Source organism: Phyllobates terribilis, unplaced genomic scaffold (assembly GCF_046119375.1).
Source record: "Phyllobates terribilis strain yellow unplaced genomic scaffold, ASM4611937v1 Scaffold_3__8_contigs__length_932513732, whole genome shotgun sequence".
Lineage (NCBI taxonomy): Eukaryota > Metazoa > Chordata > Amphibia > Anura > Dendrobatidae > Phyllobates > Phyllobates terribilis.
The window spans coordinates 725507968-725533455 of record NW_027362763.1 but is presented as its reverse complement, the minus strand read 5'-3'; the positions used below and the strand labels follow the sequence as shown (position 1 = coordinate 725533455).

At 44.9% G+C, this 25488-nt stretch overlaps 1 protein-coding gene across 4 annotated transcripts in view; it reads right to left on the bottom strand.

Moving 5' to 3' along the window:
• The window catches only part of TTC7A (tetratricopeptide repeat domain 7A), a 486038-nt gene that overhangs the window by 240484 nt on the left and 220066 nt on the right, over nt 1-25488 (bottom strand). For all 4 annotated transcript variants that reach the window (XM_073672075.1, XM_073672077.1, XM_073672079.1 and 1 more), the window contains one exon: nt 17469-17573. In XM_073672075.1, coding sequence (XP_073528176.1) covers nt 17469-17573 — 105 coding nt within the window. The remainder of the gene's footprint in view (nt 1-17468; nt 17574-25488) is intronic.

Sequence of the window (25488 nt, the reverse complement as noted above, 5' to 3'; positions counted from 1 at the left end):
CTGTTAGGTCTCACGAGTCTGGTTGTTTTTTAAAGATGTTGCCAATAACCCCAAAAAGGCCATTTGCACTACCTGCCAGGCCAGTATCAGCAGGGGTGGCAAAACTACCAGCCTGACCACCACCAGCATGATCAGGCACATGGCAGCAAAGCACCCGACTTTGTGGGCCGAACCCCAGGGTCCAGGAACAGTGTCTGCGGGTGGCACCACTGCTTCTTCCGCTGTTCTGCATGCAAGCCAATCCCCTGTCCATGGTGCATGCGAAGATGCCTCCTGCCCTGAACCTGTCATTGCACACTCTCAAGTAGCAGCATCAGGAAGCAGGTCCACGTCCTTGTCCCAGCGCAGCGTTCAGTTGTCCATACTCCAGTCCTTGGAACGCAAGCGCAAACACGAAGCAAACGACCCACAGGCCACATTACTAAATTCCCACATTTCGCAACTGCTTGCCTTCGAAATGTTGCCTTTTAGGCTCGTGGAGACAGAACCATTCCGCAACCTGATGGCGGCGGCCGTCCCTTGGTACTCGGTCCCCAGCCGCCATTATTTCTCCCGGTGTGCCGTCCCCGCATTACACAAGCACGTGTCCCAAAACATAAGCCGCGCCCTCAACAACGCAATTACCGGGAAAGTCCACCTAACCACAGACACGTGGACAAGTGCTTGTGGGCAGGGAAGGTACATCACGCTGACGGCATAATGGGTTAACATAGTGGAAGCCGGGACCCAGTCGGACCTTGGGACGGAACACGCCCTCCCGACGCCAAGGATTGCGAGCCTTAGGTCAATTAATGTTGCCCCCACAGTCTACAGCTCCTGCACCTCATCCTCCTCCTCCTCTTCAGCCTCCATCTCTGAAGTGACCACATCAGTCACAAGCTGTAAGCACTGCAGCACTGCCTCGGCCAAGCAGCAACAGGCTGTGCTGAAGCTAATATGCTTAGGTGACAAACCGCACAATGCTGAAGAGTTGTGGACAGCTCTGAAAGAGCAGGCAGATCTGTGGCTCACACCGCTGAACCTACAGCCAAGCATGGTCGACAATGTGTGACAATGGCCGGAACCTGGTGGCGGCGAGGCGAGCTCACACACGTACCATGCCTGGCCCATGTCCTTATCCTCGTGGTTCAGTGGTTTATCAAATCCTACTTGGAGCTGCCGGATCTGTTTGTTAAAGTACGCCGCCTGTGTGACAATTTTAGAAAGTCACCTACAGCTTCCACCGCCCTTGCCGTGTTTCAGCAGCGTTTGCAGCTTCCGGCTCACAGACTGGTGTGTGATGTCCCCACGCGTTGGAACTCTACACTGCAGGTGTTGGGAAGGATTTGTGAGCAGAAGAGGGCAGTTGTTGACTACCAGCGTCAACAAGGCCGTCGTTATTCAGTTCAGACTCCACACATAAGACCTCAGGAGTGGACATGGATGTCAGACATATGTACCATCCTTCAAAACTTTGAGGACGCCAAGATGGTGAGCGGCGATGACGCCATAATTAGCGTCACCATCCCACTTCTCTGTCTTCTGAAACGCTCTCTTCTCACAATCAAAGAGGATTCATTGCAGGTGGAGCACGATGAGATGGAGCAAGGAACCATACAGGGTGATTACACACAGCCCAGCCTCATCTCATCCCAACGTGGATTGGGTGACAATGAGGAAGAGGAGGAGGAAGAACAGGAGCTAGTTTCATGCGCTATAGACGGTACTACCTGCACAACTGTCATACCGTTTTTTCAGTGTGGATCGCCTGAGGACAGAGAGGAGGAGAGCATGGTCACTCGTCCTCTTGGTGAGGATACGGAAGTCTTGCCTGTTAGCAGTCTGGCACGCATGACTGAGTTTATGTTACGCTGCCTTTCCCATGACCCTCGCGTTCTCAAAATTTTGGGTGACAGTCATTACTGGTTGGTGACACTTCTAGACCCCTGCTACAAGGAGAACTTTATATCTCTTATTCCTGAGGCGGACAGGTCTACAAAAATGGGGCAGTAACAGAAGGCCCTTGTTGCGGAACTATTAAAAAAATTCCCATCTGAAAACGCTGGCAGCAGAGGTCACAGTTCGTTGGACAACCAAGAACTACAGGCGAAAGAGACACAACTCCAATCCAGCAGAGGCAGGGAAACACTGTCAAAGTTCTGGGAGAATTTTCTCTGCCCCTCCCATCGCACAGGTCCTGAGGCGCGGAGTACTCTCACAAGAAGTGCAAAGTTTGGGAAGATGCTGAGGAAGTACCTTGCCGACCGTACCAACGTCCTCCGTGGTCCTCTGTGCCTTATAATTATTGGGTATTCAAGCTGGGTAAGTGGAATGAACTGGCTCTCTACGCCTTTGAGGTCCATTCCAGCCCTGCCGCTAGCGTTTTATCAGAGCGGGTTTTTAGTGCCGCTGGTGGAATTATAACTGATAAGCGCATCCGCCTGTCAACTGAAAAAAAAATGCTGACAGGCTGACTCTTATAAAAATGAACAAGGGCTGGATTGGGCCAGACTTCTCAACACCACCGAAAGATAGCAGCGTAACATAAACTGAAATACAGTGTCTTTTTTTGGGAGGTGTATTCCCAAGTACCTTTTCACACCCACACATGGGTATACGCTTCCTGATTTTGGCTATTAGCCTCCTCCTTCTCCTCATCTTCCACCACCATATCACCAGGGTGACCGTGGTCCGTGATGCAACATCCACATAATTTTTTTAAAGGGTGTTTATGATGCCCATAAAATAATTTTTTTATACAGTATGTTCATGTATACCCCCCAGGGGTAAATGTTTCTCAGCCCATACACTTAGTGCATGGGCATTACAAGTATAAGAGACCCGCTCCTATCTAATGGGAACATTTTTTTATGACGCCCTCCTCCACGTCTCTTCCAAGGGGCATTGCAGTGCCTCCCAATTTTTGGCAGCCCTTGCATTCACTGCATAGGCCGACACTATGGGAGACCCACTTCCTAATAATGGGAACATTTTTTCATGAGGCCCTCTATGTCTCTTCCAAGGGGCATTGGAGTGCCTCCCAATTTTTGGAAGCCCTTGCATTCACTGCATAGGACAACACTATGGGAGACAAACTTCCTAATAATGGAAACATTGCTTTCAAGAGGCCCCCTGACCTCCACGTCTCTTCCAAGGGGCATTGGAGTGCCTCCAAATTTTTGCCAACCCTTGCATTCACTGCATAGGCAAACACAATGGGAGACCAACTTCCTAATAATGGGAACATTGTTTTCAAGAGGCCCTCTGACCTCCACATCTCTTCCAAAGGGCATTGGAGTCCCTCCAAATTTTTGGCAACCCTTGTACTTACTGCATTGGCAAACACAATGGGAGACCCACTTCCTAATAATGGGAACATTGTTTTCAAAAGGCCCTCTGACCTCCACGTCTCTTCCAAGGGGCATTGGAGTGCCTCCAAATTTTGGCAACCCTTGCATTCACTGCATAGGCAAACACAATGGGAGACCCACTTCCTAATAATGGGAACATTGTTTTCAGGAGGCCCTCCTCTAATTCTCTTCAAAGGGGCATTGGAGTAGGTCCAAATTTTTGGCAGCCCTTGCATTCATTGCATAGGCAAACAGTATGGGAGACCCACTTCCTAATAATGGGAACATTGTTTTCAGGAGGCCCTCCTCTAAGTCTCTTCAAAGGAGTATTGGGGTGCGTCCAAATTTTCAAAGGGGTATTGGGGTGCATCCAAATTTTGGCCAGCCCGGCCACTCACTGCATACGCAATAACAGTATAGGAGACCCACTCTTTAGTAATGGGAACAACAAAGCATAGCCGGCTGATGGCTCTCTAAGAATAGTGAGGGCCGACTGCTGGCCCTTTAAGAATAGTAAAGGCCGCCTGATGCCCCTATAAAAAAAGGCTTTGTGACTTTCAGAGTCCCTCCTTCATAAATGAAACAGGATGTGTCCGATCATGTCTCACACACCACATGGAAAAATAAGGTTGTAAAATGTTAAAATGACATTTCCCGGTGAATGCATTTGTCACGGTTGAAAACAATGCAAAAGTGCAAAAACGCATCAAAAACGCTACGTGTGAACATAGCCCAAGGTGTGGAGGAATATTTTTGTTTTTGGTTATTTATTTTGCCTTATATACAAGTCATTACCCTGGAAAGGATGTTCCTTAACATATTTCCCAGGAAAATCCATTTTGGTTTTATTGTGAGTCCGTAAAAGTGGCGTTATACCTCTGACAACATTGTTGACAGCAGTGACCTGGGTGTCAGAAATGCTTCCAGGGGTCTTCTCCATGCTGTTCCCATGCCATTTTAGCACTGTTCCCATCGATTTGGGCAATTTTTAAGCCCTCTGCAGACCGCTCTGGGGAGCCGCCTGAAAAATGCTCGAGTTTCCCATAGACTTACATTGAGCTCGTTGCTCGGGTTGAGCACCCGAGTATTCCAATTTGCTCGACACGAGCATCGAGCACCCGAGCATTTTAGTGCTCACTCATCACTACTTGGCACCTGTCCACACTGCCAAAAGTACCAATACCTGGTTTAAAAATAACAGTATCACTGTGTTTGATTGGTCAGCAAACTCACCTGACCTTAACCCCATAGAGAATCTATGGGGTATTGTCAAGAGGAAGATGAGAGACACCAGACCCAACAATGCAGACGATCTGAAGGCTGCTATCAAAGCAACCTGGGCTTCCATAACACCTCAGCAGTGCCACAGGCTGATCGCCTCCATGCCACGCCGCATTGATGCAGTAAGTGATGCAAAATGAGCCCCGACCAAGTATTGAGTACATTTACTGAACATACATTTCAGTAGGCCAACATTTTGGATTTTAAAAACATTTTTCAAGCTGGTGTTATAAAGTATTCTAATTTACTGAGGTAATGACTTTTGTGTTTTCATTGGCTGTAAGCCATAATCATCAACATTAACAGAAATAAACACTTGAAATAGATCACTCTGTGTGTAATGACTCTATCTATATATATAATCGTCTTATCCCGTCTGTCTGTCTGTCCAGGAAATCCCGCGTCGCTCATTGGTCCGGCAGCGGCCAATCAGCGCCGCGGGATTTCTGAAAAAAGATGGCGGCCGTTAGCGGCTCATCTGCGGGACGGAGCTGAGCGGCGATGCAGCCGGGAGATGACCGGCGCGAGGCGCTCATCTCCCGGCCGGTAGCAGTGGAAGGACCTCGACCGCCGGACCCATCTGCGGGAAGGAGATGCAGCCGGGAGATGAGCGGCGCGAGGCGCTCATCTCCCGGCCGGTATCAGCGGAAGGACCGCCGGTGCCGCTGACCTCCATGCGGAAGGGAGGACCGGGGAGCGGCGCTGCGGGTTGGGATACTTCTGCTGCGAGCGCCCGCTATGTCCCGGGTTCTCGCAGCGTAAGTACCCGCACAGGCAGCGCCGCTCCCCGGTCCTCACCAAGACGATTCGATGATTGGTCGCGGTCTTCAGACCCGACCAATCACTGATCTTAGTGCAAAACTTAAACACCGCTGTGCTGATTGGTCGCCGACGCTGCCCGCGACCAATCACCGATTTGGGCGCCACATTTAAATATCGGCCGCAACCAATCAGCACAGCGGTGTTTAAATCTGGAGCCCAGATCGGTGATTGGTTGCGGCCGATATTTAAATTTGGCGCCCAAATCAGTGATTAGTCGCGGGCAGAGTCCGCGACCAATCAGCACAGCAGTGGTTAACTTTAGCCGCAAGATAAGTGATTGGTCGCGGGCCAAGACCGTGACCAATTACCGATTTGTGCGGCACATTTAAATAGCGGCCCCAACCAATTGGATGTCAGCGCCGCTCCCCGGTCCTCCCTTCACACCCTAGCCGCATGGATGTCAGCGGCGCTGCCTGTGCGGATACTTCCGCTGCGAGAACCCGGGACATGAGCGGGCGCTCGCAGCGGAAGTATCCCGACCCGCAGCGCCGCTCCCCGGTCCTCCCTTCACACCCTAGCCGCTGATGTCCCCACAGTATCCGCATGGTGTTACAAACATCCGGACATTTGTGTTAAAAATCGCTGATTGGTCGCTGGCGGTGCCCGCAACCAATCACGGATTTGGGCGCCAAATTTATATATCGGCCGCGACCAATCACCGATCTTGGCTCCACATTTAAACACCGCTGTACTGATTGGTCGCGGCCGATATTTAAATTTGGCACCCAAATCCGTGATTGGTGGCGGGCAGCGGCCGCGACCAATCAGCAGAGCAGTGTTTAACTTTAGCGCCAAGATCACTGATTGGTCGCGTGCGGAGAGCGCGACCAATCAGCGAATCGTATTGGTGAGGAGCGGGGAGCGGAATCGTATTAGTGAGGACCGGGGAGCGCCGCTGCCTGTGCGGATACTTCCACTGCGAGAACCCGGGACATGAGCGACTGCTCGCAGCAGAAGTATCCCGACCCGCAGGGCCGCTCCCCGGTCCTCCCTTCACACCCTAGCCGCTGATGTTCCCACAGTATCCGCATGGTGTTACAAAGGTCTGGACATTTGTGTTAAAAATCGCTGATTGGTCGCTGGCGCTGCCCGTGACCAATCACCGATTTGGGCGCCAAATTTAAATATCGGCCGCGACCAATCACCGATCTTGGCTCCACATTTAAACACCGCTGTACTGATTGGTCGCGGCCGATATTTAAATTTGGCGCCCAAATCGGTGATTGGTCGCGGGCAGCGCCAGCGACCAATCAGCGATTTTTAACACAAATGTCCGGATCTTTGTAACACCATGCGGATACTGTGGGGACATCAGCGGCAAGGGTGTGAAGGGAGGACCGGGGAGCGGCGCTGCTGGTCGGGATACTTCTGCTGCGAGCAGTCGCTCATGTCCCGGGTTCTCGCAGCGGAAGTATCCGCACAGGCAGCGGCGCTCCCCGATCCTCACTAATACGATTCCGCTCCCCACCAATACGATTCGCTGATTGGTCGCGCTCTCCGCACGCGACCAATCAGTGATCTTGGCGCTAAAGTTAAACACCGCTCTGCTGATTGGTTGCGGCCGCTGCCCGCGACCAATCACCGATTTGGGCGCCACATTTAAATAGCGGCCGCGACCAATCACCGATCTTGCCGCCACATTTAAACACTGCTGTGCTAATTGGTCGCGGACGCCAGCCGCGACCAATCAGCGAGCTTGGCGCCAAATTTAAACAACGCTCTGCTGATTGGTCGCGGGCGCCAGATGCGTCCAATCAGCGAGATTGGCGCCAAATTTAAACAACGCTCTGCTGATTGGTCGCGGCCTTCTGCTAATTGCGCCCCGTCGGCCGCATACCTATTCTAGAATACCCGATGCGTTCGAATCGGGCCACCATCTAGTATAATATATGAGTTTCACTTTTTGTATTGAAGAACTGAAATAAATTAACTTTTTGATGATATTCTAATTTAGTGAGATGCACCTGTACCTTACCATAAGACGCATCCAGATTTTTTCAGCAGAAAATAGACAAAACACATTTCCTACTAATTAAAACTTCCCTGGCGGTATAAAGAAGTGGAGGGGTCAACATCACAAATTTTAATACAGTAGTGTAGAATAAGGAGGTAGCATATCTATTGTTAGTGTTTGTTTGCAGCATGTGCAGTATATACAGTCATAACTCTGCTATATACACACAGCTTTATCACACACAGCTTTATCACACACACACACCATTTTGCTACAAACACAGCTCTGCTACATACACACATAGCTCTAATACACACACCACTATGCTGCATACACACAAATTTGCTGCATACACAGCTCTGCTACATGTGCACAGAAACACACAGTTCTTCTACATACACAAACAGCTGTGCAATTTACACACACATAGCTTTACTAAATAATCACACAGCTCTGCTACATCAGCACACAGGCACACACACCACTGCTGCAGCTTACACAATGTGTATACTCTACCACATTTTGAAGTTCTTTCCAGGCACAAGAATGAATACTTGACCGGAAAGGTCCTTCAATTAGTCAGGATCTGCAGCATCTGAGCAGCGTTAATGAGGCTCCCAGTGATTGGATCGCCACCAGTCTATACAGTAATCACATATCCACTTGGATAGGTGATAAATTATTTTCATGGAACGATACCTTTAAAGCAGCACAAGTTCCATTCTTTGGTGCAGGTGTCCAGGTCAGCAACCATTAACCTCTATTAGATCAGTCCACAAAAAAAGGCAACAATCCAGATAAGATGCGAATATGAAGCCTTTATTAGCCCATGTGAGGTGGCAAGGCTCCAGCACTACCATGGATCCTTCTGAAAGAGACTCTCCTGGAAAACGTGAGGACTCAGGAAGCCTTTTGAAAAAAGGTGATACAGAGCAAAAATGTCACCTGGGCTAATAAAGGCTCCGTAATTGCAACTTACCTGGAATGCTTTTTTGTTGAATTTAGATATAGATAGATAGATAGATAGACAGATTGCGGCACTGTTTGCACCTTGCACCTGTTCACATTTGCTTTATTCTGTTAGGAGGTGCTGGTCCCTTTTGCATTTCTCGTAGTGCATTATTGGAGGTGGTGACAGCCTCCATAGTGGTCTGAGCTCCTTCCATCAGCCATAGGCCCATGTTTCCATGAAGCATTAGCAACATTTTTTTCCCACAGAGTTATTTGTGTCGAAAATCTGCTGCGTTTAACAGTTTCATGAAAACTTACGTCCTCTACAATTACAGATGTTGTTGAACTATGAGTTTTTTGGGGTGTTTTTTTTTTCCCCACAGGTTTTTATTGGGAGTAAAAAATATATATAATAAAAATATTTCTGTAAAAAATGCAACATCAATTGTAGTTTCTGCATTTAAGGCCACGGCCCCACTATCAGTATTTGGTCAGTATTCGGTCAGTATTTTTTCTCAGGAGTGGGAGACAAAACCAGGTGAGGAACAATCAGAGAAAAGGTATAATAGAAACAAGTCACCAATTCTGCATTTATCACCCACTCCTGAGAAAAAATACTGACCAAATACTGATAGTGCAGCCGTGGCCTTATTAATAAAATTGGACACATTTGCTTGGATGAGTGAAAAACAGTGGTGTGACCCTGGCCTTGTCATGGCTCATGGGACCCATGAATTGGCCAGTTCATGCGCTGAGTAGTCTATATGGCAGCAATACAGTTTACATTTCCCATATTCAGTGTTTTTTGCTGTGGACGGTGGCTGATGCATTTTTAGATTTATAGATAATATTCACATATGGACGTTCATGTACCTTCATGGTGTAGCTAAGGTTTTGCCACAAACAATGAAGAATCTACAATGGCTAAATATAATTTTAATGTTTGGACATAAATCAGAAATGCTCCTTGCGAACAGTCTCTACGAACGTGACAAGTAGTCATTTTCTGTGCGTGTGTGCAGTGAAATGTCCTGGAAAATGTGAACATATCTGTAATTATTTTTGTCCAAATTACAGTTTTGCTGCTGTGGATTTTGGCTCAAAATTGTTTGTCAAATATCAAATAGTAATACAAAACCTAAATGCAAAAAAACCCCCTCCAAACACCATCTATAAGTACAGGACACAGCAGGGGGTCCCGAGACCAAGGTGCAACAATTTATCACAGCCATTTACATAATTGTAGAGAGTTTTCTATAAGAGAAGTGATTGTCTTCTTTCACTACACTCCTGTCTACTCTACTTGGAGAGTCTCAGGAAACGGAGCATTCGGGGAAGATTAGGAAAAAGATCAGCATTGCCAACTTAAAACAATTATCAAACTTGTCCTTGCTGGACATCGGGACCAACAATGATTTCCTTGGAGGCCTCCTGCATCAAAGTAGGATAGATTCAATCAGGGATGTTCTCCACTAGACAGTGTTATGGGTGAACTGTTTGCAGAAACATTGTGCTTCCATGGTCAGACTTTGCAGAAGCCACTTTGTTTTGCAGATCTCAAATGTACCGTGGCCTTCAACCTCTAACCCCTATACAGGGATCTAGACTTTAAAAAGGAACCTCTGGACTGCATCCACGGAGTGGCTGCCTTCTGGAGGAGTGATCTGCCAAGGAAAGTCAACAAGGTGGGTCAAATCCAGAGAGGGCAGGTACAACACAAAATCTGATTCACGGGACTCTAGTCCAGCATCAAGCTCAGTGGTATCCAGCAGCTAGACGAGAGCCTACAAGTCTCTTTCCACACGACGTCCCAGGCACGACTTTTTATTAGACAGGGCTAATAAAGGTCATGCACATGGGAAAGAAAAACAGCAGTCACCCATACATATTAAATGGGAAACCGTTGGGGAAATCTGACATGGAGAAGGACCTGGGCGTCTTGGTTAACAGCAAATTAAATTGGAGTGCCCAGTGTCAGGCAGCAGCTGCGAAGGCAAATAGAGTCATGGCATGCATCAGAAGAGGAATAGGGGCTTCCTCTGTATAAAGCGCTGGTAAGGCCGCACTTAGAATATTGTGCACAGTTCTGGGCTCCGGTGCTCAGGAAAGACATATTGGAGATAGAGAGGGTACAAAGGAGGGCGACTAAGGTAATAAAGGGAATGGAGGGACTAGAATACCCAGAGAGGTTGTCAAAATTAGGCCTATTTACATTGGAAAAGAGAAGGCTTAGGGGAGACCTCATAAACATGTATAAATACATCAGGGGGCAGTACAGAGATCTCTCCCATGACCTGTTTATACCAAGGATGGTGACAAAGACGAGAGGGCACACTATGCGTCTGGAGGAAAGGAGGTTCCTGCACCAGCATAGAAAGGGATTCTTTACGGTCAGAGCCGTGAGACTCTGGAACTCTCTGGGAGAGGAAGTGGTGATGTCCAACTCACTTAATGAGTTCAAGAGAGGCCTGGACGCCTTTCTTGAGAACAATAAAATTACATCTTATGCTTAGTTAATTAATCCAGGGATTTAATCTGACTGCCAGATTGGTGTCGGGAAGTGAATTTTTCCTCAATGATGTAAATTGGCCTATACCGCATGGTTTTTTGTTGCCTTCCCCTGGATCAACGCTGCGGAATAGCTGCAGTGCACAAGAAATAGGCTGAACTGGATGGACGCTTGTCTTTTTTCGGCCTTCTAAACTATGTAACTATGTAAGGGCTGGCGCAACGTTATCTCTTCATTAAGTCACACAGATGACGTTGCGCCAGCCCTGACAAATCAAATGTCACACTGGGGCCACCGGAAGGTAAGAGATGTTCAGGGCTCCCATCTAGCCGCCGGGTATCATTGACCTGGGTGCTGAACCGGAGTCCCACGAATCCATCCACCGATCACTAGTCATGATGTAGTCTAGGTCTGAACCAGGATGAAGGAATGGAATCAAAGCCAATATCATCAGGGTTAAGTCACTCCAAGAACAGCAACGGGAGTCAAACAAGTCGGGTCAGGTAGCTGGCGTTAACAGGAGACATAAAATCAGGATAAGGCCTCATTCAGAAGTCTTTATTTCAAGTACATGTACTACGTGTGGTTTTCACAGATAAAACACGTACTCATTTTAGTCTTTGGTGCTGTTCACAAGTCCTTGTTTTTTTTTCCAGAATGTGTCTCTGAAAAAAAATCATGGAGACATGTCTATTTTTTATCCAAGTAACAGATCAAAATCACCCATACAAGTCTATAGACCAGTGAAAATCACAGACAGCACATGGATGCCACTTAACATTGCATTGGGTGGGAGAAGCTTTGCAATTTTGTTTTCTTTTTGCATACAAGAAAATTACTAGTGGTAAAAACTAACATACCGACCAAGCACTGATGAAAATTGGTCCAATTTTTTGCGTACAAGAAAAATCAGTATACCCTTATTGCTAGCAACTAGTGATGAGCGAGTATGCTCTGTTAACCCTTTCGGCGAGCATGCTCGGGTGTTTTCCGAGTATCTTCAGTGTGCTCGGGTGTTATGTTTGAGTCACTCCGTGCTCATGATTTGCGACTGTTTGACAGCTTTAATACATGTGAGGAATGCCTAAGAAACAGGCATTACTCACATGTATTAAAGCTGTCAAACAGTTGCAAATCATGAGTACGGAGTGACTCAAACATAACACCCGAGCACGCTGAAGATACTCGGAAAACACCCGAGCATGCTTGTAAATCTCGAGTAACGAGCATGCTCGCTCATCACTACTAGCAACTCCTATTAGACTGATAGAAGTTTAAATAAGGTGTGGTTCAGTTCCATAGGGCACAACAGAGGGCAAATTACACAGGGTGACTAGTTGGTCTGCAGAAACACATAATCCCTGGCTGTGCGGCTCCACAAGTCTTAGCCACACATATGGACTGCGTCTTGCATTGCCCAGTGATGCCCATTAGAGGTCTCTCTATTTTCCGCGTTGTTAGTCTGGTGGCAGAGACAGAGGCAGCTGGAGCAGGACCAGATAAGGATATAACCACAGTCCTATAATACAGCAGATTTATCTGAGTTGTTCAGGCTGTTTGATAGATTTGGTTCATCCTGAGACTACGTAGTCTAACTTTACACCACCTATTAGTTGGCTGAATTTGCACTAATAATTTTGGTGCATGGTGTCGCAATTTAGACCACAGCCCATTTCATGGCAAGTCATGCCTTTTTCTGCTGGGCTACAACCTTTCGCCAAGAGTTGTGAAAGGTAATTGTCTGTTTCATTTGCTGGACCTGCAGGTATCTGCTCCCCAATTTATATCAGGGTAGTTGAAGTCCCCCATAATAATGACGTCTCCCTGTTTCGCTTCCTCATCTATTTGCTTTATGAGGATATTTTCTGCCACTTCCACTATTTTTGGAGACTTATAACAAACCCCTATCAGTATTTTATTATTTTTTCACCCTCCCCTTATCGCCACCTACAATGACTGTACACTTTCATTAGCCTCACATATATTATCACGTAGGATGGGTTTTAAGGCCGATTTTACATATAAACAAACCCCTCCCCTTGGCTTATTTGTACGGTCATTCCTGAACAGACTATAGCCCTTGAAATTAATAGACCAGTATAGCACTCGTCCAGCCATGTCTCCATTATCCGTCGTCCAGCCATGTCTCCGTTATCTGTCGTCCAGCCATGTCTCCGTTTTCTGTCGTCCAGCCATGTCTCCGTTATCTGTCGTCCAGTCATGTCTCCGTTATCTGTTGTCCAGCCATGTCTCCGTTATCTGTCGTCCAGCCATGTCTCCGTTTTCTGTCGTCCAGCCATGTCTCCGTTATCTGTCGTCCAGTCATGTCTCCATTATCCGTCGTCCAGCCATGTCTCCGTTATCTGTCGTCCAGCCATGTCTCCGTTTTCTGTCGTCCAGCCATGTCTCCGTTATCTGTCGTCCAGTCATGTCTCCGTTATCTGTTGTCCAGCCATGTCTCAGTTATCTGTCTTCCAGCCATGTCTCCGATATCTGTCGTCCAGCCATGTCTCCGTTATCTGTCCAGCCATGTCTCTGTTATCTGTCTTCCAGCCATGTCTCTGTTATCTGTCTTCCAGTCATGTCTCCGTTATCAGTCGTCCAGGCATGTCTCCGTTATCTGTCGTCCAGCCATGTCTCCGTTATCCGTCATGTCTCCGTTATCCGTAGTCCAGCCATGTCTCCGTTGTCCGTCGTCCAGCCATGTCTCCGTTATCCGTCGTCCAGCCATGTCTCCATTGTCCGTCGTCCAGCTATGTCTCTGTTATCCGTCGTCCAGCCATGTCTCCGTTATCTGTCGTCCAGCCATGTCTCCGTTATCTGTCGTCCAGCCATGTCTCCGTTATCTGTCGTCCAGCCATGTCTCCGTTATCTGTCGTCCAGCCATGTCTCCTTTATCCGTCATCCAGCCATGTGTCCGTTATGCGTCGTCCAGCCATGTCTCCGTTATCCGTCGTCCAGCCATGTCTCCGTTATCTGTCGTCCAGCCATGTCTCCGTTATCTGTCGTCCAGCCATGTCTCCGTTATCTGTCGTCTAGCCATGCCTCTGTTATCTGTCGTCCAGCCATGTCTCCGTTATCTGTTGTCCAGCCATGTCTCCGTTATCTGTTGTCCAGCCATGTCTCCGTTATCTGTTGTCCAGCCATGTCTCCGTTATCTGTCGTCCAGCCATGTCTCCGTTATCTGTCGTCCAGCCATGTCTCCGTTATCTGTCGTCTAGCCATGCCTCTGTTATCTGTCGTCCAGCCATGTCTCCGTTATCTGTTGTCCAGCCATGTCTCCGTTATCTGTCGTCCAGCCATGTCTCCGTTATCTGTCGTCCAGCCATGTCTCCGTTATCTGTCGTCTAGCCATGCCTCTGTTATCTGTCGTCCAGCCATGTCTCCGTTATCTGTTGTCCAGCCATGTCTCCGTTATCTGTTGTCCAGCCATGTCTCCGTTATCTGTTGTCCAGCCATGTCTCCGTTATCTGTCGTCCAGCCATGTCTCCGTTATCTGTCGTCCAGCCATGTCTCCGTTATCTGTCGTCTAGCCATGCCTCTGTTATCTGTCGTCCAGCCATGTCTCCGTTATCTGTTGTCCAGCCATGTCTCCGTTATCTGTTGTCCAGCCATGTCTCCGTTATCTGTTGTCCAGCCATGTCTCCGTTATCTGTCGTTTAACCATGCCTCTGTTATCTGTCGTCCAGCCATGCCTCCGTTATCTGTCGTCCAGCCATGCCTCCGTTATCTGTCGTCCAGCCATGTCTAAGTTATATGTCGTCCAGCCATGTCTCCGTAACATGTCGTCCAGCCATGTCTCCGTTATCTGTCATCCACCCATGTCTCCGTTATCCCCACCATATCATAATTTTCTTCCAACAATATTAATTCTTATTCCTCCATCTTGTTGGTGAGGATTCTGGCATTGGTGCACATGCCCTTGTGTATTTCTGTGTACCTCTATTTCTGCTTAGTATATGGACTGTCCTAACCTCTCCCCCCATGCCACCCCCAATTTCATTACTTATGCCGAGTTCACTATCTACACTATCTTCCCCAGCTCTACATTAATTGCTGTCTCCTCAGAAGCCCCTTCCACCTTCTAGACATTCTTTTTCCTCCAGCACGGTGGCCCCCTTGCCATTCCGGTGCAGCCCATCCCGAGCGTAGAGCCTGAAGCCAACAGAGAAATTGGCCCAGTTCCACAGGGACCCAAAACCCTCCTTCCTACACTAATTCCTGAGCCACTTATCCACATCCCTAATTTCCCGCTGCCTCTCTGGCGTGGAATGTGGCATAGGCAGTATTTCACAATATCAATATAAAGGGGGCCAATGACATAGTAATAAAATGGCACAGCTGAACCAAAAAAGGTGTCAGGATGTGAAGATTAGAACCAACGCCTAATAATCATGTAGAACTTGGAGAACATTGAGTTTAACTGGTATAACAAAATTATTTTATTTGGATTAAATACATGTACATAAGATATGAATTTAATCATATAGGTAGAAGAAACAGGCACATAAGGTACAAAAACTCACAGCTGCAAAGCAGTCTATCCTTATTCCATAGGTGGTGCAGAGCAAAGTGCAGTGCAGGCAGGGAAGGACCCCAAATGCCACAAAAAAGAGGATACAAATATCAAGTAATAACAAATGGCAGTGCATAGAGTAAAAGAGGGCAAAGGGCCTTACCAGGGGGAGATGGGATAGACAGTAGCTGAGCAGCTGATGGTGGTGGAAGTGAGCAGCCTCGACGCGTGTTTCGCAGAGTGGTTCGATGCATTCTCAAAAGGCAGTGAGGAGAAAGTGGTTGGAGGACCTTTTTCTAACCCAGGAGACGGTCACATGATGCCATCACGTGACCACCAATTTCATGGTAAGTGTAAACATATGTCAGTCCCAGGGTGCTCTATAGCGCATGTGTCGCGTGTCACCCACGCCGCTACGCGGGCCCATTAGAAGATGGAAGAAACACAAGATGACTGTCAATCTTCCTTGGCCTGGGGCTCCATGCAAGTTCGCACCTCGTGGGGTAAGAATGACTCTGAGAAAGGTCATAAAATCAGCCCAGAACTACATGGGAAGGCCAGGCCAATGACCTGAAGAGAGCTGGAACCAGAGCCTCAAACATTACCGTTAGTAACACTCTACGCCGTCATGGATTAAAATCCTGCAGGGCACGCAAGGTCCCCTGCTCACGCCAGCACATGTCCAATTCCGTTTGAAGTTCGCCAATGACCATCTGGATGATCCAGAGGAGGCATGGAAGAAGGTCATGTGGTCAGATGAGGCCAAAATAGAACTTTTTGGTATCAACTCCACTCGCCATATTTGGAGGAAGAAGAAGGATGAGTACAACCCCAAGAACACCGCCCCAACCGTAAAGCATGGTAGGGGAAACATCATACATTGGGGGTGCTTTTCTGCAAAGGGGACAGGACGACTGCACTGTATTAAAAGGAGTATGGATGGGATCTTGTATTGCGAGATTTTGTCCAAAACCTCCTTCCCTCAGTAAGAGCATTGAAGATGGGTTGTGGCTGGGTCTTCCAGCATGACAATGACCCACAACACACAGCCAGAGCAACTAAGGAGTGGCTCCATAAGAGGCATTTCAAGGTCCTGGAGTGGCCTAGCCAGTCTCCAGAATTAAACCCAATTGAAAATCATTGGAGGAAGCTGAAACTCATTGTTGCCCAGTGACAGCCCGAAACGTGAAAGAAGATCTGTATGGAGGAGAGGGCCAATATCCCTGTTGCAGTGTGTGCAAACTTGGTCAAGAACTACAGGAAACATCTGACCTCTGTAATTGCAAACAAAGATTTCTGTACCAAATATTAAGTTCTGTTTTTCTATTGTATCAAATACTTATTTCATGCATTAAAATGCTAATTAATTATGTAAAAAGCATACAATGTAATTTTCTGGGTTTTATTTTTATTTTTAGATTCTGTCTCTCACAGGTGAAGTGTACCTATGATAACAATTACAGACCTCTCCATTCTTTGTAGGTGGGAAAACTTGTAAAATCAGCAGTGTATCAAATACTTATTTTCCCCACTGTATGCACCTTTTCATGACTGCGGAGTATTGGTCTATAGATGGCGGGGGTGATAACATGCACAATCACAGCGGTGCTCCTAAGGGTCCACTGCCAACACTCAGGCCATACATGAGCATTCGCAGATATCACGGTCACTCATTGCTTAGTACTAGCTGTCCAGTTGGATTCATAGGGATCAATTAGAAGCTACTTATTATGCTCGTCTTAGTGTTGTTCACATCCTGGATCAAAGACTGCTCTCATTAAAATGCTGGAATGCCAAACTCTACAGCCGAAAAACAGGAACTTGAGCGAATTAGGCCGAGACACCAGCGTAATTAGTCAGCAGAAGCGGCTGTCTGACACTTGGTGTTCAGGGAATTCCTTTTCTTCTTTGCATGTAAAATGTTTGTCACTCTTTTTTATGGTTGCTCTTGTTCCTTTTCTTCCTAATTTTCATAAATGTAATCTCAGTAATGGCTCTCCAGGTGTAAGTGCTGGGGCAGGATTTCTGTGACTATTTTTATGCTCTGTGGCACCACACCGCTGTGCTTAATGCATTATGTAAGAGTCATTACTTCAGCTTACTTACCCAATGCAGTGGCCCAATGCAGACCTTGGCAGCGAGAAGCAGAACGGTCGGGTCTGTGGGACGCATCTTACAGCACTCTTTCAATACTGAAACAGCGTAGGCAAACTGCGGGAGAAAAGGAGAAGGCTTAGAAACAAAAATCTGGGAGAGGAAATGTTATTAGAGCATCTGTTACTGATTTATGAGCTAAAAGCAATAAAATATATGTTCAGATAAATAAATAATATAAATTAATAATAATAATGAAGTTGCGTGGAGTTTTTAGGTTCATTCACTAAGGAGTTTGACCACTCATAATCAATGTTGACTTTCTAATCTATTGTGTATCAATGGCGGCAGCAGGTCACTGCGTTTGGCATTGCAGACGCCTTCTTAATCCTTCTTACTTTTGGACCCAGCAACAACCTCCCTCCTACTCTGATTGACACACCCTGGTTTGGGTATTTATAAACTCTCAGTCTGCTTCAGGGAGTCGCCGGTGATATTCACATGTTCCCTTGTGAAGGCTCGGAGCTATAGCATTCAGCTAGCTTCCTCTCTGGTGACCTTGCAGAACGTTTAGTGTTATCTATTTTCGTGTTTTCTCAAGCTAAGTTTTCCCCCCTTTGTTTATCTTCCTTGTTGTCTTTAGTTTATAGTGGGGAATGACCAGTGCTCACCCCACCTCCCTATCTAGGGCCTAGCTCTAGTGATATACAGGGAGTGGGTTTCCTGTTCAGCGATAGGTGTGGAACCTATATAGGGATGGAAGGACAGGTAGGGTGATATTAGACCTGTCTAGGGGTCTCCACACCCCCTTTCTCTAGCAATTAGGCTACCCTCCCCTCATCCCTTTGAGTTGCACTTAGTCTTTCCCAAACTGTGCATGACATCTATCAGTTGAATGTTAGTAAGAAGTAGAAGACAAACATAAAAGGGTAATAGACAAAAAGTGGTTGGATCAACCTCCAATTTATATGACAAAGAAGAGATTGGGTGCCTATTCCACTTAATCAGACCACATTCCTCCCATATTCGTAAGAAAACTAATAGTGTATAGAGGAATAGCACACCAAACAGCAAAGTGAAATCCAGCAACGTTTCAGGTGATGAACCCTTCATCAGGCTACAGACTTGTATCCTATCTGCATCCACTGCTCTTTGAACCACTGGGTCGATTCTCCCATGAGTAATACTAATTTCCACACTCCCTCTTTATCCCTAGCCAGCCCAACAATTCTTTCATATACTGATACAAGTGGATATTTTCTTTTCCATCCTCATACATTTCCTATCCAGAGCCTTGACGAAGGGTACATCACTTAAAACGTTGCTAGAATTTACTTTGCGTTGTAATTTTTTGGGTATATGAGGGGAGTAAAGTAAAAAGCATTCAAAAATGTTCCTTTTTGTGATTATTTTTGGAATTATATACCTCCATACACTATTTATTTTCATACTTAAAAAAGTGTGAATGCAGAATCTGACTACACAAGGTCTGTACTGTTGTCTGTTACCATGGAGACTCACTGTCTACAAAGGAGCTAAAGACGCAAAATGGTTTCAAAAAGACTTGCTGCAAAGCTTCTACATTTATGATTATTCAACAAATTACAGAATTCATAAATAAATAGTTTGCACGGATGTACAGTATATATATATATATATATATATATATATATATATATATATATATATATATATATACACACATATATGTATATACAGTACAGACCAAAAGTTTGGACACACCTTCTCATTTAAAGATTTTTCTGTATTTTCATGACTATGAGAATTGTACATTCACACTGAAGGCATCAAAACTATGAATTAACACATGTGGAATTATATACTTAACAAAAAAGTGTGAAACAGCTGAAAATATGTCTTATATTCTAGGTTCTTCAAAGTAGCCACCTTTTGCTTTGATGACTGCTTTGCACACTCTTGGCATTCTCTTGATGAGCTTCAAGAGGTAGTCACCGGAAATGGTCTTCCAACAATCTTGAAGGAGTTCCCAGAGATGCTTAGCACTTGTTGCCCTTTTGCCTTCACTCTGCGGTCCAGCTCACCCCAGACCATCTCGATTGGGTTCAGGTCTGGTGACTGTGGAGGCCAGGTCATCTGGTGTAGCACCCCATCACTCTCCTTCTTGGTCAAATAGCCCTTACACAGCCTGGAGGTGTGTTTGGGGTCATTGTCCTGTTGAAAAATAAATGATGGTCCAACTAAACACAAACCGGATGGAATAGCATGCCGCTGCAAGATGCTGTGGTAGCCATGCTGGTTCAGTATGCCTTCAATTTTGAATAAATCCCCAACAGTGTCACCAGCAAAGCACCCCCACACCATCACACCTCCTCCTCCATGCTTCACAGTGGGAACCAGGCATGTAGAGTCCATCTGTTCACCTTTTCTGCATCGCACAAAGACACAGTGGTTGGAACCAAAGATCTCAAGTTTGGACTCATCAGACCAAAGCACAGATTTCTACTGGTCTAATGTCCATTCCTTGTGTTCTTTAGCCCAAACAAGTCTCTTCTGCTTGATGCCTGTCCTTAGCAGTGGTTTCCTAGCAGATATTTTACCATGAAGGCCTGCTGCACAAAGTTTCCTCTTAACAGTTGTTGAAGAGATGTGTCTGCTGCTAGAACTCTGTGTGGCATTGACCTGGTCTCTAATCTGAGCTGCTGTTAACCTGCGATTTCTGAGGCTGGTGACTCGGATAAGCTTATCCTCAGAAGCAGAGGTGACTCTTGGTCTTCCTTTCCTGGGGCGGTCCTCATGTGTGCCAGTTTCTTTGTAGCGCTTGATGGTTTTTGCATCTGCACTTGGGGACATTTTCAAAGTTTGCCCAATTTTTCAGACTGACTGACCTTCATTTCTTAAAGTAATGATGGCCACTCGTTTTTCTTTACTTAGCTGCTTTTTTCTTGCCGTAATACAAATTCTAACAGTGTATTCAGTAGGACTATCAGCTGTGTATCCACCTGACTTCTGGCAACACAACTGATGGTCCCAACCCAATTCATAAGGCAAGAAGTCCCACTTACTAAACCTGACAGGGCACACCTGTGAAGTGAAAACCATTTCCGGTGACTACCTCTTGAAGCTCATCAAGAGAATGCCAAGAGTGTGCAAAGCAGTCATCAAAGCAAAAGGTGGCTACTTTGAAGAACCTAGAATATAAGACATATTTTCAGTTGTTTCACACTTTTTTGTTTAGCATATAATTCCACATGTGTTAATCCATAGTTTTGATGCCTTCAGTGTGAATGTACAATTTTCAAAGTCATGAAAATACAGAAAAATCTTTAAATGAGAAGGTGTGTCCAAACTTTTGGTCTGTATTGTATATTTCTACACTTGGAAGGAGTTTTTTTTTTTTTTTTTCAGAAAAAGTAGACCTGTCGTTGGAAAAAAACTTTTGACATGTTACAGATAAATGTCAGAAGTTTGATTAGTGGGGGTCTGGGTGATGAAATTCTCTCTGATCACTAGAACAATGGTGCAGAAGTTCTCAGACACGTGCCGCTCTCCTATACAGCGCCTGTCTTCAGTGTTGGAGAACCGCAATGTTCCTTCAGTATCAGGAACAGACATTCATATAGATGTAACTGTGCATGTGTAACCAAAAAAAGGAGACGTTTCGGTTGCAGGAACACCCATGCCCCTTTATTATGGTCACTACTGCGAGGTTTACTTCCAATGAAAATATTGATGGCCTATGCTAAGGGTTCACAGTTAGTGACACAATGGGATTTATGTGCAACAGACTTAAAATATTCACCATAAAGCATTTAAAGGGGTTATCTATTTGACCTTTCATATTAAAATTGGATCCATGGGGGTATCAAATCAAAAATTAGATAAACTCACCTACCAAACCCTTGACGTTCCACTGCACTGCTGCCACAGCGTTTTCCGCTGGTCTTATGGCTTCCTCTTCTGGCGGGAGATCTCGTGACCGATGCAGCCAATCAGATATTGTATTTTCCAGCTTGGACAGAATGTGGAGCCCTGCAGTTGATCATTAACTGCTGATTGGCTGTAGAGGTCAAGTGATGTCCTCTACCTAAAGAGGAAACCAAGAGACCAGCGGGGAACACAGCTATCGGTGCAGTAAATGGTGTGGGGGGTCCAGTAGACAAGTATATGTTCTTTTTTGCACTAAATGCCACCATAGGCGTGTTTTTAATAAACAAATGTAGTGGACAGAAATGTTAAGATTCTCTAAGGACAGTTAAATTTAAAAAAAAGTATGGAACATTAATGTACGTTTCTTTCACCTTGTCCATAGTTATCGCTTGTTTTATACGTTTATTGCTTTGCTAGAATATAATATAAGCCCATAAGGTAAAGAAAAAAAAAAAGAGTAAAATCATTTACATGACTCAGGTCCATCCAGACTGAATGATCGGAAGAGAAACACAAAGACAAACAACTTTTCCCAAGGGGGAACAAGATGTAACATAATGGCACAGATTACATTCTCTGTCGTAGGATCAAAGTCATGAGTGGCAAAAGCTTTTAGCGTTTTTTTATCTGCTTTAATTACAGAGAAACGCAACACTTTTGGGTCCATTAAAGTTTTTTAGATGAGATCCTTGCTTTCTTGGACTAAAAAAAATTCAAAGTTGTCTAAGGCCGGATTCACTCAAGCATAATACAGGTCTATAAGCAGCCTACCTGTGTATACACAGTGGATACAAAATGTCTATACATCCCTGTTACAATGCCAGGCTCTTCATATGTAAATAAATCATGCCAAGAAGAATCATTTCAGAACTTTTTCCACCTTTAATGTCACCCATAATCTAATTGAAAAATAAACTGAAATCTTTTCGGGTGGAAGAATAAAAACAAAGAACTAAAAGAAGGTGGTTGCAAAAATATGTACACCCTTAAACTAATACTTTAAAGTACCCTTTGAATTTATGACACCATTTGGTCTTTTTGGGTTGGAGCCTATCAGTATAACACATTGAGTATTTGACAATCTTTGCCCACTTTTCCTTGCCGCAGCTACAAATCTGACATCTCCTGTGTACAGCGCCTTCTTCAGGTCAGGCACAGAACTTCAATTCGATTCAGGTCTGGGCTCTGGCTTTCTTCTGGTGAAGCCACTTTTTTGTTGATTTGTAGATATGGTTAGGGTTGTTATTGTGCTGAAAGATGAAATTCCTCTTCATTTTCAGCTTTTTAGCAGAGGCATGAACATTTTGTTGCAAAATTGAGTGATATTTGGAACTGTCCATAATTCCCTTTACTTTGCCTTGACTAAAGACTCAGTTCCAGCTGCTGAAAACCAGCATAATGCTGCCTCCACCATGTGTCTCTGAATGAATGATGTTCTTTTGGTGATGACCAGTGTTCGGTTTGTGCCAAACAGAAATTTTTAAATTATGGCCAAAAAGTTCAACCTTAGTCTTATCAGATCATAATACATTTTCCCACAAGCTTTTGGCAGACTTTATGAAGATTTTGGCAAAACATAGCTGGACTTGGATACTTTTTTTTGTAAGAAAAGGCTTCTGACTAGCCACTCTACCCCACAGGCCAGACATATGAAGAATACAGGAGACTGTTGTCCCATGCAGTACACAACCAGTGCTTGCCAGAAATCCCTGCAGCTCCTTTAATGCTGCTGTATAACTCTTGGCAGTCTCCCAAACCAATTTAATTCTTGTCTTTTCATCAATTTTTGGGGGATATCCAGTTCTAGGTAAAGGTTACTATTGTGCCAGATTTAAGCCACTTATTGATGACCATCTTTACAGTGCTCATAATGCCTCGGAAATGTTTTTGTACCGTTCTCCTGACTGATAACTTCCTAGAATGAGATTCCTTTGCTGTGTTGTAAGCTGATTACTGACCAGGGCTGTAGAGTCGGTAACCCAAACCTCCCACTCCTCAATTTCCCTGACTCCCGATTCCGACTCCAACTCCACAGCCCGGCCTCACAACTGAGCATGTTCATAAAGTGCAGCACAGATTCATCTCAACTAAAAGCTGAGATTCTTAGATCAGAACAGGCATTTTATAACTTTCCCAAATTCTTATGAAAACATTTACAGCACATCCTGCATTGTACTAATGAGCTCAATTTATTATATATTTTAGGAGTCGGAGTCGGTCCATTTTATACCGATTCTGACTCCACCAAAATGGACACCGACTCCGGCTCTATAGCCCTGTTACTGACCTTGGCTTTTGCTAGAAAATGCAACTAAGAAAATGTCAGGAAAATCCTACTAGAACAGCTAAACGTTATATAGGGTTAAATCAGAAGGACTGGAAATGATGGCAGCTGTGTATTGATTACTATGTAACATGTTTAAATGTGATTATCTAATTCAGAACACAACCACATCCCCAATTGTAATAGGGTGTTCTCACTTATGCAACATTATATTAGTTTTGTTATATTTATTTACTAATGGATTTGCACAGATTATGGAAAAAGTTCTGAAATTATTCTTCTTGGTGTGTTTTTTTATATGACAATAACCTGACATTTTAGCAGACTTTTTATATCCACTATATAACTATAAGTAACACAGTGTAATATCATAAAAAGTTATAGCAAAAGACGAGCGTTATGATCTGCTACAACTTAAAAAATGTAAATAGTCTCTATCAGTCTCTAATCTCTAATAGTCTCCCCTCAATGGGGAGGGTGCAGCTGTGCTGGGGGAGAAAATGGTTAGAAGGTTGGAGGAGTGTTTAAAATAGGGATTAGGGGGGAGGGTATTCATTTGGGCACAAATAAAGAAATTGTGGGTGGGGTTAGAACAGTCAATATAGTAAGAAGGAATAGAGGTACAGAGAGATACATAAAATGCATGGCTATAGTCTGTTCAGAAATGACCATACAAACAAGCGAGGGGGGGTGTGTTTATATGTAAAATCATCCTTAAAACCCATCTTGCGGGAGGATATATGTGAATCTAATGAAAATGTAGAGTCCCTGTGGGTGGAGATAAGGGGAGGGGGAAAAAATAATAAATTACCGATAGGGGTTTGTTATAAGTCTCCAAAAATAATGGAAGCAGCGGAGAATATCCTCATAAAGCAGCGACTCAACGAGAAGTCATTATTATCGGGGACTTCAACTACCCTGAAATACATTGGGGAACAGAAACCTGTAGTTCAAGCAAAAGTAATAGGTTTTTGACAACTATGAGAGACAATTACCTTTCACAACTGGTTCAGGACCCAACAAGAAGGGGGGCACGGCTAGACCTAATATTAACCGACAGGCCAGACCCCAAATCAAATATACGAGTTGGGGTCACTTGGGTAATAGTGATCACAAAATAATAAGTTTTCATGTATCCTTTAATAAGATGTGTAGTAGAGGGGTTACATGGACACTAAACTTCAGGAAGGCAAATTTCCAATGGTTGAAAGATGATCTTAGTGCAATAAACTGGGACGATATCCTGAGACATAAAGCTACACAAAACAAATGGGAGACATTTATTAGCATCCTGAATAGGACCTGTGCACAAAATATACCCTATGGGAATAAACATGCTAGAAATAGGAGGAAACCACTATGGCTAAATAGAGCTGTAAGGGGCGCAATAAGTGAGAAAAAGAAAGCATTTAGAGAACTAAAGCAAGTAGGTAGTGATGAGGCATTAAATAAATACAGAAAATTAAATAAATTCTGTAAAAACCAAATCAAAGCAGCAAAGATTGAGACAGAGAGACTCGTTGCCAGAGAAAGTAAAAATAATCCCAAAATATTCTTTAACTACATAAATAGTAAAAAACTAAAAAATGATAGAGTTGGCCCCCTTAAGAATAGTCTGGGTGAAATGGTGAATGAGGATGAGGAAAAAGCCAATATACTAAATGATTTTTTTTTCAACAGTATTTACACAAGAAAATCGCATGACAGAAAACATGAACAAAAATTCTCCATTAAATGTCACTTGCTTAACCCAGCAAGAAGTACGGCGGCGTCTAAAAATCACTAAAGTTGACAAATCCCCGGGCCCGGATGGGATACACCCGCGAGTACTGCAGGAAT